This window comes from Aspergillus udagawae, assembly GCF_001078395.1.
Source record: "Aspergillus udagawae IFM 46973 DNA, scaffold_7, whole genome shotgun sequence".
NCBI classification, from domain to species: Eukaryota; Fungi; Ascomycota; class Eurotiomycetes; order Eurotiales; family Aspergillaceae; genus Aspergillus; species Aspergillus udagawae.
The window spans coordinates 2,507,859-2,520,204 of record NW_025091270.1 but is presented as its reverse complement, the minus strand read 5'-3'; the positions used below and the strand labels follow the sequence as shown (position 1 = coordinate 2,520,204).

Genomic DNA, 12,346 nt, shown 5'->3' with positions numbered 1-12,346 from the left:
TGTTGGTAAGAGCTATAATTCTTACTATTATAACTAGTGTCTATATTGGACATGACTTCTAGGTTAGTCCGCTATGGTTGATCGTTGATCATATCCATGGCCGCCACCGATTTCAACCATTAGCGAATGGTGACCTAATCTATGAGATCACCCGGCTATGAGATCATTCAATATTCGAATGGTCTATGCTAGAAGGAATTATCTATAAATACACCCTTGAAATCACCCTATAGCTAGTAAGAATTAACTAAGGAATCAAGATATTAAGCTAAGGCATCCTTAGCTATTTTCCTTCTACTATTCTATTCTATTCTACTACTATTCCTCCTATTCTTCCTATTCTTTCTTTATACTTAGGCAAGCCATCTATTCCCCTTTGCATTTGTGAAATTTCCTTTGTCATTTATATACTATCTATTATATACTATTTCACTATTTATATTCACACACGCTAACTCTATTCTGGCCTTAGGTTACTGGCGATGATGGTTAACTTCGTCATGGCAGTGCCGATTACCCCCATCAATCAATGGACTAAGTATAAGAATATCCGCAATCTAATTAGTTTACGATATTCTAATGATGCGTATTCTAAAGCCTGTAATTTACTAACCTATCTATAGTGGTATTACTTCTATAATACACTATCACCCAGAACCCAATCTCAGATTGTATTTAACTAGGGTTGAATCAGTTAATAAGGAAGATTAAATGCAGCCTCTATTAATACCCCTGTGACTGATCCAACTATTACTTTTGTATATATCCCATATTTTATTTTAGACCCTGGACCAGACTTACTAGGTGGGCACGCCACTATCAAGAGCCACTAGTAACCATATACCCCTAGTAATAAATACCACAGAAATTAGATACCAGTATCTTAGGCAGGGCAGTAACTTTCATGCTGAGAGCCAGGGTCTGGCTGTAAGTTATAAAGATTGTGGAGGCTAATATTACCAGCTAGTAGTAATCAAGAATTAGTTATATATGGTAGTAATGTTCTGTTAGAATATTCTATTATATTTAGCTTTTCTTCTTTACACACCAGCCAGCTATAAGTTTACACGTGCCGCTTCAACCTTACTTACACCCTAACCTTTCCAGACACTAGGTTTAAAGCTAGTATCATCTTAAAGCTTATTTTTATTACCTCTCCACTATATCCACCATAGGCATTCTAAAGAGACTATCTGGCCAATAATACAGTAGTCACTTTACTAGGGATCCTAGGTCTATTTCCTCTAATGGATAAAGAACATCTAAGAATAGAAAAAAATATTTATTAATAAAAAATAGAGTATCCGCTATCTGCTAGAAATAAAATATAATATTATTAAGTGAGCACATGCTCAAAACTCATGAGGGCATGGGACCCTATTATTAAGATTTCAGTGACTTTCTAAGAATCTCTCCAGCTAAAGATGGGCAAACAACTCTCATGGACTGATAATCTGAATGGAGGAACATAGGACTATTTCATAGCATAAAGAATAACTAATAGTCCCTACTCTTACACCAAGGCTAGAACTCTAGTTTAAATAACTCCACATTGTGCTACATATTTTTACTTACCAGCTATTATATAATCCTATAGTACTAGCATTAAGCAGAAACTGTCTTCTCTATTAGATTACCTGCCCTTTGGGAGGAAGTGGAAGAGGCAGAACCTATAATAAGAAGCTTTCCCCTCTACTTTTCTATCTTAGATAAAAGTATATAGGCCCAGTCCACCTCACTGCTAGTGATGGCAATTAACTCATGCTCACTAATCTTATAAGTTATTTGCCAGGAATCATCTCCAAGTGGATCATAGACAGTAATATTTAGTATCTATACATATAGTCAGTGTCCACTAGATGAACAGGCAGTCCCACCCTTAGAATACTAATGTAGCTGTTATCTTGTAAAATAAGTTGCTATAGCTATTTACAGGCACTTTCCTAGTCCCCAACTATTCCATCGCAAGTTTGATGGAGATTCTGAAATTAGATCATGGATTGGAAAACATAGCGGCACTGGGAAACAGCGTTTCAGAATCGAATACGATGTTGATGAGGTTGTTGCTGATGGCGCTGAAGGGGAGACGGATTGATCTGCAGCCTGAGGAAGTGGTTAGGCCGCTAATGTGGGGTAACTTTTTCGTTTGCTGCCTGTTGTTAAGTTCTTGTAGTTAATTCGGTCAAATTCTATATGCTGTCTTTTATCATCAACAAGCATATCAGTCTCGCTTAGTCATTGCACTGTAACAACCTGATAGTTATCTCGGCGGACAAGGTCTATGTGCCCGGAGGAACCAAGGACGGCACCGGAGACGCTCCAAACACTCTAGATGCTGTCTCGGAGCTCGCCAAGAAAGCAAAAGAGAAAGACAAAGCTTGCGGAAGGAGACAGGGTGCAACTCAAGGCGAGTGTGAAGGGCCTACCAAGTTTGCCTGCAAGAAGCCCACTTCCCCTGCTAAAAATGACAGGGATGATTGCATTCTGTTGGTGTTGAAGGCGTTTCAAGATTGGTCATATAGATATTCAGTGAAATACCTTTACAGATTCAGTTTCGGCTACACGGCTGAGAGTCTACAAGTATAGCAAATAGACAAGCTATATTTGGTATCCATTCCCTCAGGGCGTGATTCCAATCATTTCCAAGACATTCTCTTCCCTACCATCCATGAAGCAATCTCTTGATCCAGGGCCATTGCTCTCTCAGGAGCCTCTACCTTCTACTATCTTTAGTATCAGTACAGTAAGACACTGGACTGACAGCACCATCCTCAGCTTGCATGTGCACGCCAACCTGTATCCCATCTATGGGAACATAACCTTCAAGAAGCACCAGGACTCATTAGTAACAGATAAAGAGCCGTAATTCACCCTTAGATTATTCAAGTGCACCACTTCTATCGGAAGTGTCTGTGAGCCTTTCATTCTAAGCAAAAGCATGCAACGACAAGACCTTATATGTATGCCAGAGGACGCTCGCGACATCTAGAAAAGAGCAACACCAACGGACTGCAAGATAACCCTACCTATCTCTACTATAATTACATGACATTCTTCTCAGATTTCGCGTTCTAGGGATCTGCGGGGACAGCATAAATTAACAGCATATGCTCCAACGTGGAAAAGTTCTTGAATAATAATTGGCGCGGTAATACCGGCATCACACTGACCTGGGAGTTAGGTAACCAAAATAACTGGAGACACTGAGCTTACCTGATAGGCTTCTACACAATAGACAACATTAACTATTAGCAAGCGTCCCTGGGGACCACAAGTGGACCAGCATTAACTAACTGTGATGAGTTCCCCTTTGCATCCACCGAGGTGGGTGGATCCATGTTTCTCAGCCTGTATCCCAACATGCTAACAGGCACTGTGAGGCTCTGCGTTCTAACATGGCAGAATAAGGTCCAGGGATGGTGCTATAGTAAGCCGATCCCCTTTATTAAGTTAACTGGGAGGAGCTAACCAACGACTAGATTTATTAAATAACCTCAAAACTAACATCAAACATTTCAACACATACAGCAGCCCGATGCTGGATGATCCATACTGGGTACAATTGAATATGGACGGCTGGATGAGAAATCAGGGCTTGCTAGGAGACAACGTCTCTCATCATATGGGCAGACGTCCATTCCAAAGACATTTATCCCTGGCCTGTCTAAGGCGGATCAGGACAATCCAGATAACCTTAGTTACCACCACAAGCAGAACTTCACCCTGTTCCTTTCCTATCCACGCCCTGGCCACAACCCAGATGGCCAATGGCCCGATCAGGCCTTCAGTGGGCTGGTCACTGGGTCCCCCAGCACCAATGATCCTGTTACAACAACTGTCGGCTCTTCCACATGGGTGATTTGCGCTATCAATAGCATGGGCCAGCAACGCTATAGATTTAGAAGCCAACCCAACAGGATCTGTAGCAATGGCCAAAGTAAAAAGAAGACATGGGGTAGGCTCTACGTGATGTTAATCATCTATAAGTTGTGACAGCCCATCATTATCTCTTATAACCGTCCTTCGTCACCTCACTTACCTCTGAGCTTTCTGCCTCAGCTGACTGCTTGCCACTTCTGGAAGTTTGACCTGTTTGCACTATCACTCCGCGATATCTTTCTACTCTATATACTTTTTCTTCCTCTTCTCTAGACTTAGTATTTCTTCCGAATGCTACCATATCTGTTGATTTTGCCTAAGCAAACATAATATAAGTAAGTTTCAGTCTCCAGATACCTCTCGCGATGATTCTTGAATATCCTACTAAGCTGGATGAATAGCTACAAGATCAGCTTTAACAGGTCCCCCTAGTCCAACAAAGAGAGATAATACTCTGCTTGGATAACTCTCTGATGACCTATATTATTATAAGTGGCGCCTCACCAGCATACTGCTTGGGATCTTACTAACACAGAGAATAGCCATTAAGCGAATCCACGGAACTGAGCGCAAAGTCGTCCTACCCAAGGATTGAGACGGTCAGGGACTGCGGGAGTTGAGTCCAGGGTAAGTCATAGGTGGTCAAAGATAGAGACTTTACAGAGGAGGAATCTGGGTAGTGGCAATAGCACTATTCCTAGTCCCTTGGTTGAGTATGAAATTTGTGGAAGGAGTATACAGATGGATTTAACTATTAACAGACACGCATGCAATTTCTTATTTTATCTATATCCTGCACTCTTTGCTAGGAAGTAAGTAGGTCTCTTTTTGAAAAGGAACAGTTGATATCCTGTTATAGTATGTAAGGCCTGATATTTATACAATGGAAAAACCATGAAGAAGCTAGCATCGGCATATATTATGAATTTAAATGGAGATATCAAGGCCGGTAATAGCATGGATGTCATATATGATAGGAGAGAGTCTACTGTTCTTTATGACATCTGACTTATATGCAGGGGAAAAGAGGGAGGAATTAGATATCCTTGAAGTTAACTGAGTTATTAAATCTAAGGTAAAGTGTCATCTACCCTATTAAAAGGATCATGTTAGAATTTATCAGACATTCTAGATGCAAGATGGTTATCCTGTAAATTAACCTGGGTGTATCCATCTCAACCTTAGTGATTTTGGTCCTGATGAGATATGAGATGGATATGAGATGAAAGAGCTTATTGATAAGCTATGGAACTCTTGCCACCCTTCTTTAGGTACTCCAATATCTGACTCTCCGCAATTTCCTCAAGAGTAAATACGGGGCAACACTCTACAGGAAACTCAATCAAGGCATTGACGATTCTCTCAGCAGCTATGCTGAACTGACGCAGAACCTCACATTAGGAGCATTCAAGAATGGAAATGACTTGCCCAAATATTAACTCATATAAGGTTTAAAGCCTGAATTTCATTAGTGTAGCAATATTTTGGTCTCAAAGTACTTACTAATTATCTGAAATGCTCATGACTAGTTCTCCAGGTAGGTCATAGTTTATATCAATACAAGTATGCCTTTGTCTATTTCTTAGTTGTGGCTCCAAATTGCCCAAGGAGACCTCTGTGTAGCATGAATTTCACCACCTGGGCTGTGAGCCTAGGCGATACAGCTTCTTGCCCTATTTACATACTTTTAGGGTTAAAGTCCTACTATCACAATCCAGTCAAGATACCTCTTCCCGTAAAGAGATTATCTCTTTTAGTAAGACTGATGTTGAACCATCCTCACGACATAGCGATCAATATTTTGGCTGAAATGGTAAACTTCTGAGTTTAGACTTAGTCTTCTTCTCTACCACTTGAGAAACATTCCAGGGATATCAAGTACTGTCATTACAAACTATATGTTAACTAACGCCTCTAACTTTAGAACTTAAAAGCATGTCTAACTGCAGCAGAATGCAGGAGACAGGATTAGCATAGAATGAAATTAATGTATCTAGTCCATACATGAAGACTACGGTAAGGGTGCATATGCATGGATATTAGAAAATGGAAGCATAGTGTTGCAGAATGCTGGAAGCCTACAACAAAATATTGTGTACTATTTTTATGGCTCATCAGTATCAAGGTATTGTACTCACTGGATGAATATTCATAGGTGCGTTCCTGTAGTTCCCATTCACCAGATATATTCTTTACGCCTTGCTTCTATCTTTGCTGTATTCATTCTTGTGTATCTTCAGTTGCCTTTGATCCTGTTTGAATCATTATTACTATTGTGTCGGTCATATACGCCATCGGTATATTGATAAGCTACCTGGTCGGTAGACCTTAGGCAAGTATTGGATATAGTCTAGGGACTATATCATCCCCAAAGTAGTGACTAGCAGGAATAGCAGAGATGGATCCCAGGGTGTGACATAGGTGTGGTCTAGAGTTAAGGACTCTAGAATAGTCTGGTGGTCAGAGTAACTGCTAAGTATATAGTTAGGTGATAAGGATACTAGGCCTCCTGGAGCAATACCTCCTGGATTAGCTAAGGAGCACTAGCATTAACTAGATGCCCTAGTATTATATATACTAGTGGCAGCAGCAGTACTAGGATTTCCTTAGGAGCAGATCTGGGATTCTATATTAGGGTTAGTAAAAAGATATCCAGCACCATGATAGTATAAATAAATAAGTATAATATAGCTATCCCTGTCTTAGAGTTGCATTTGGTGCGGGTTCGGGCGGGTTCTAGCCTAGTTGGCCCTGAACCGCTGCAGTTTTGGGTTCAGATTTTAGAACTCGCAAACCCCCCCGGACCCGGTATGATTTGCTTACGGTTTCACCGCAAAAACCCGCCACTACGCCTAGCTAGGTATAGCTCGGCCCCTACTAACCTATCTAGGCCAGCGGTATGCCTAGGCAATAACTAAAATTTCAATGGTTTTCAGAATTTAATCACTCCTACCTTAGGCCTATTCTCTCAGCCTATCGAGCATGCTTATATAAAATTATAATTTTTATATGAAATATATAGTAATTATTATCATATTAAGCTATATTTCAAATATCAATTCAATATCTATAGGTCTGAATGGGTGGTGGTTGAAAATATATATAAACCCTGGTAGTGTTCAGACCTTGGTGCCCTTATACATATATATCCGCACCACTTTCATACCAACTCATGACAAAAGTGACTATTCCTTAATATCTTAGCAACCACTAGGTATTCTGAATCTATATTTATGTCACCAGATAGCCCTGGATCTAGGCTATCTAGAAATATAAAAGTTATTAGCTAAATCCTAGAAATTAGGTATTAGTAAGCAAGAAATAACCGAACCCGAAACGGTTCCGGGGTATAGAAACCGCACCCGAAGCGATTCCCTAGGTTTACCCCCGAACCCGCACCGCTGCGAGTTCGGTGAGGTTTGGGTTTGATTTTTGCGGGTCGGTCATGCCACTCTACCCTGTCTCTATAAGACACTAGAGAAGAGTAACCTAGAATCAAAGTACCTATTTCTGTAGGAAAGTCTTCTGTCTCCTAGGCTTCTTATTTTACTTGCTGTCAGCGAGCCTGTTTCTGCCTCTACCATTCTTAAGCATGCTCCTTTGATTCCTCTATACTATATCGTGGGTGGGATTTTTGGGGGAATCATAACTGAGAGGGGCTTTTACAAGCCATAGTTAATAGTGTTTTATCAAGGCCAGGCCTAACTAGAAGTAAAGAGATTTATTAATAAGAGGAGGAGAAAATAATCTATGGATATATATAATTATAAAATTTATTTACCTAATTGCCTTACAGAGTTTTCAAGATTTGCAGGGGGGTCACTTCTATTCTTGATTATTATTAGTGGCTGACTTGTTGGCAGCCCCACAACCATCTCTACTCAGCTCATCTTGCAGGGCTTATGAATGGGATGATTCAACTCGCGGCGGCACCGCGTAGCTTCGGGTCGATGCTCATATTCCTCTCTAAAGGGATAGGTTGTACACTATGGTACGAAGCTATCGAGGTCTTCCTCTGCCAAACAGCCTTGTTCGTCTCTGATTGTGCCGGCCTCTTTCACATCTGCAAAATGCCGGTATATCCGTGACTAGCCCACCCACACCGCTTCCCGCTGTGGGTGAGCCACATCATAATCACGAATATCACCGTAATCACAAATTTTCAATATTTTGACCTCTTGAAGCTATTCCAACCACACAATATGCCGAAATCTTCTAAATATAATGAATCTGACCTCCTTAAGGCCTGCGAAGCCGCTCAGGCCCAAGAAAAACCAAATATCACTAAGATTGCGCGTGAATATGGCGTTCCAAATGGAACACTACGTGACCGCGTCAAAAATGGCAGGCAGCCTCGTACAGCTCGGAAACCAGTTAATAAAGCACTTGAGGGGTATCAAGAGGAAGCCTTAATACAGTGGATAGTCTGGATGTGAGATCATTACATGCCAGTGACGCCTAAGCTGCTAGAAGAGTATGCAAATCAGGCACTTCAACACGCTGGCATACCTCAACAGGTTAGCAAGATATGGGCATATTGCTTTAAGAAACGACTCCCAGAACACCTTAGATTAGGGCTAGTGAAGCAAAAGACAAAGGAATTAAAGCATATCCAGGCTGAGGATGCAGGGTTATTAGCACACTGGTATAATCAGCTTATAAATATTGTTAAAGATACACCAGCGCAGTTAGTATACAACTTTGACGAATGCAGCTTCCAGCCTGGTGAAGGCAGATCTAGGAAGGTAATCAGTTCAAAGAGTGCCCCTGATCTTGCAGAATCTGAGAGAGGAGAGAATATCATAGCCATTAAATATATATCTATAGATGGTTAGCAGATGGATCCATGGTTTATCCTTAAAGGTAAGCTCCTACTCTTTTAAATCATTCTTTTCTAACCTTCCTTTCTTGCTTCCTACAGGCAACGGAATCTTTATGGAAAGTTGGTTTAACAAGAGCAAGACCCTACCACCGAATACAATGATAGCTACGCAGGCCAACGGCTAGATATCAGATGAACTAGCTCATCAATGGCTTCAAAGCTTTATCAAGGCAACAGATGAGCGTACAAAGAGGGGAGAGAAATAGATACTTATCTTTAATAGTCATAGCTCCCACTTTACCATTGATTTCTTACAGACATGCAAAGATAATAATGTTATTGCCTTTAGATTCCTTCCTCATATAACACATCTTTGCCAGCCGCTGGATGGCAAGCCATTCTTGAGCTATAAGCAACACTTCTAACATATAAATAATGAGCTATCTTACTGGGCTAGTGAGCTAGTAGGGAAGTCAGAATTCTTACAGGTAATTAGACCAGTACAGGAGAAAGCCTTCAATCAGCAGATTATCCGTGAGGCCTTCAAAGATCGTGGTATCTAGCCTGTCAATGGTAGTAAGATAGTCGATAATCTTGCTATCCAGGCATGGGAACAAATCCCAGATATCTACACACCTAATCTCTGCAAGTCTACTCCCTCTACGCCCTCTCTGCCACTATCTTCATCTAGTGTTGATATCTCACCTTCACAGACGATTCAGGCGCTTAGGAAGAACTAGGCGAAGGTATTATATTCTATAGTTCTTCTTATTCCAAAGCTAATCGGTGAAGCTATCCAAACACGCAGATATCCTTACACTGAAGATGTAACGGAACCTTGACCGGATATTTAAGCATAATTAAATTGCTGCTGAGCACCTATCTATAGCGAACGAAATAATTAGTCAAATTAGGGCCGCGCAAGCCCCCCTACGGCGCCAACACACTAAGCGACATGTTAAGCCACTTAGCCAGGATGGTATACTAAGGGTACGAGATGTAAATCGATCAATTGCTTCAAGGAAGGCCAAAGATGCTGCTGCGCAAGAGAGGTGTTTACAAAGGCAGTGGGAGAAAGTGCATGGCAAACCCCCGCCACCAGCACTTACACAAGAGAATCTGGTATCAAATGGATCAGCAGAGGCAGCAGATGAGAATAGTGATGTTTTTTTCTTAGATAGTCAGCCAATGCGTTGAGAATAGCTTCAAATATTGAAAATTCGTGATTACGGTGATATTCGTGATTACGATGTGGCTCACCCACAGCGGGAAGCGGTGTGGGTGGGCTAGTCACGGATACCCTCAACGCCGCATGCCCCGCTCCTTCCGCCCCATCTAAGGTTGCATTGCACAGCTCCCGGTATAGCAGAACGGCACTCGGCTGCCTACCCGCGAATGCGTTAGCCCTACTTGAATGGAATTCCTCCTTGATTCGGTTGAAGAGGGTATCAGCCAGACTTAACGGGCAAAGTAGCCCCCGTTGCTTCAATGAGTGCCCTAAAAGCCGGATGCTCCACCGCTGTGAAAGGCTGTCTTGTTTGAATAACCTATTGGACTAGCATTTCTTCAACGCCAGCCTTCTTTCCCGCCGACTCTAAGAACCGGTCGAGTCTTCGACTGCGGGCAAGAAGATGGAGTCGCCACTAGACTTGATACGATGCTTGGTCTGGAGATGCACGAACAAATTCGAAGTGGAACCATAGCGTGCCGAATCTCTGAAGGACCAGCTGCAATGCTTGCAAATCAGCAGTCGGTCCTTTTCCGGTGGGCCACGCTGCCGACACTAAGTGTTATCCAGATCTGTGATCCAAAAGTGCTCAATGGTCCAACTAGAATACGCCTTGATCTTTCGTCTTTTATACGGATGCTGACTACTCGCATGGCCCCTGCTCTCCGAAAATGCAGGATCAAGCGGGGATGGCGAGGAGCTAAGCAAAGAGTAAGACCGCGTCGCCTGAGGTGTGTCTTTTGTTTCCGTAAATGTGGACGGCCCAGGAGAGTAATATCGTCCTGTTTCCCAGGGAGATTCCTCGGATTGCCCCGAAGGTGAAGAAACCAGGCCACTGTGTAGAGCATTATAGCCCCGACGTGGAAGACCGCACGTTCTCCGCATGGACGGATTAGTGTAGATATCATGCTCCTGTTTCCTGGTATCAATGAGTATATCAAATTGGTATCGGCCGTGATGCATAACATACCATGAGCTATCTGTGCCGGGGCTGGAAGCTGATGGGGGATTTGAGGATAGGATGACTGTCGACAAGCCCAATAATGTTCGCGCTTTATATGCCCTCCTTGACGCGGAAAGTTGATAGGTCTCTTTCCTGTTTTCTGCAACGCGATATTGATATTTGGAAAGTAAACAAAATGCAGCCAGAGCCATCGGAAGCTCTGGGTCGTGAGGCAAACGTATTTTCACGTGCCCTTTCTCAGGAAGACTTTATGGACGGAGTTTGAAATGAATTGAATATAATCAGGCGACCGAGCAGATCTAGTCAATCAATTACCCAAGATGATCCCCAACTGGGTCGATAAATGTATATATAGTCACCATGAGATATTAGAGACCGTAGCACAACCAAGTCCATCGCTATCTACCTATTAACCCTGTGAGATCATGTCATTAGGCCTCCCCTCAGCCACATCTAAATCTGATCATAGAATCGTGAGCGTCTCTGTAATTGGCAGTTTCGGCGGGTTCTCGGGGCGAGGAGCCTGCTCATCGCCATAGTTCAAGTGGGCCTTTAGTTTGTAACCTTCAGGGACCCCGGCGAACTTCTTGATGGCAGCCTCGACGGGTGGAATGGCGTTCATGTGCTGCAGATTGGCTCCGACTCCTTCCAGTTCCAACGCAGTCCAGACAAGGATCTGATGGATGCCCTGAGTATGCTCTCCCCATTCGCCAAACATATGCCCGGTTGCTTTGTGCGTCTCGGCAGCCTCTTTTGTCGTCTCACCGTGCTCCCAGAAGAGTACCTGCACATGTTAGATGGTCTGAGTGACAAGTGACAAAGTGGTAACATACGGATCCATATGCAGCTTTATGGCCTTCAAAAAGGGGGCCCAACTTCTGCCAGAGACCTGGATTAATTGACTTGAGGATCGGCTCAGCCTCCCTGAGGATAATGCTCCAGAGCTCTTTGTGCTTCTCCCCAAAAGCAAGCGAGATGCGGACGGGCTGAGTATTGTAAGATGAGGGAGCAAAGGAAAGGACTTTGGCGACAATCTCATGAACTCGTTCATCTGAAACCTTGGAGGTTCCCCCCAAGGCACGGACACTGCGACGGTAGGCGGCGGCTTCGAGCCACTGGTCGGTGGTGATGGAGGGCATGTTGGGAGAATGAGAGTAGGTGAGTCTTGAGAAGCGTCTTGGGATACTTAGATATCTGGTTGTACGCCAGAAAGAGGTCGCAACGGTGTTTAATGAGCTGTACATCGTGATTTAAATTGTTCTTGCTCCGTTATGGGATGCAGTGGCCTTTATAAGCGTGAGGCAAGTGGGTGTGTTTGGCCCCAGCTTGTCTTTTCGCCTCCATAGAAAGTCCGGTTCAACATCGTTTTCCCGGGCTGAGTGGTGGTAAGATAGTACGAGAGAGACGTTACCCACTCAGATTAATGTTGTTCCGCGGTCCGACATGTATCCGC

The 12,346-nt window shown here is 43.0% G+C and overlaps 2 protein-coding genes across 2 annotated transcripts; one reads left to right on the top strand and one right to left on the bottom strand.

The window, feature by feature from the left end:
- Positions 1–2,260: 2,260 nt before the first annotated feature.
- Positions 2,261–2,586, top strand: Aud_009517 (uncharacterized protein; the record flags this gene model as incomplete). Its single annotated transcript, XM_043294369.1, has 1 exon — positions 2,261–2,586. A coding segment is annotated over one exon (326 nt), but the record flags the coding sequence as incomplete, so codon positions are not given.
- An 8,770-nt stretch (positions 2,587–11,356) lies between these two features.
- Positions 11,357–12,032, bottom strand: Aud_009516 (nitroreductase family protein; the record flags this gene model as incomplete). The annotated part of the gene is made up of 2 exons (XM_043294368.1): positions 11,357–11,677; positions 11,727–12,032. 2 exons carry the CDS (start codon positions 12,030–12,032, stop codon positions 11,357–11,359), a joined length of 627 nt encoding a protein of 208 aa, XP_043150303.1.
- Between the last annotated feature and the right edge of the window lie 314 nt (positions 12,033–12,346).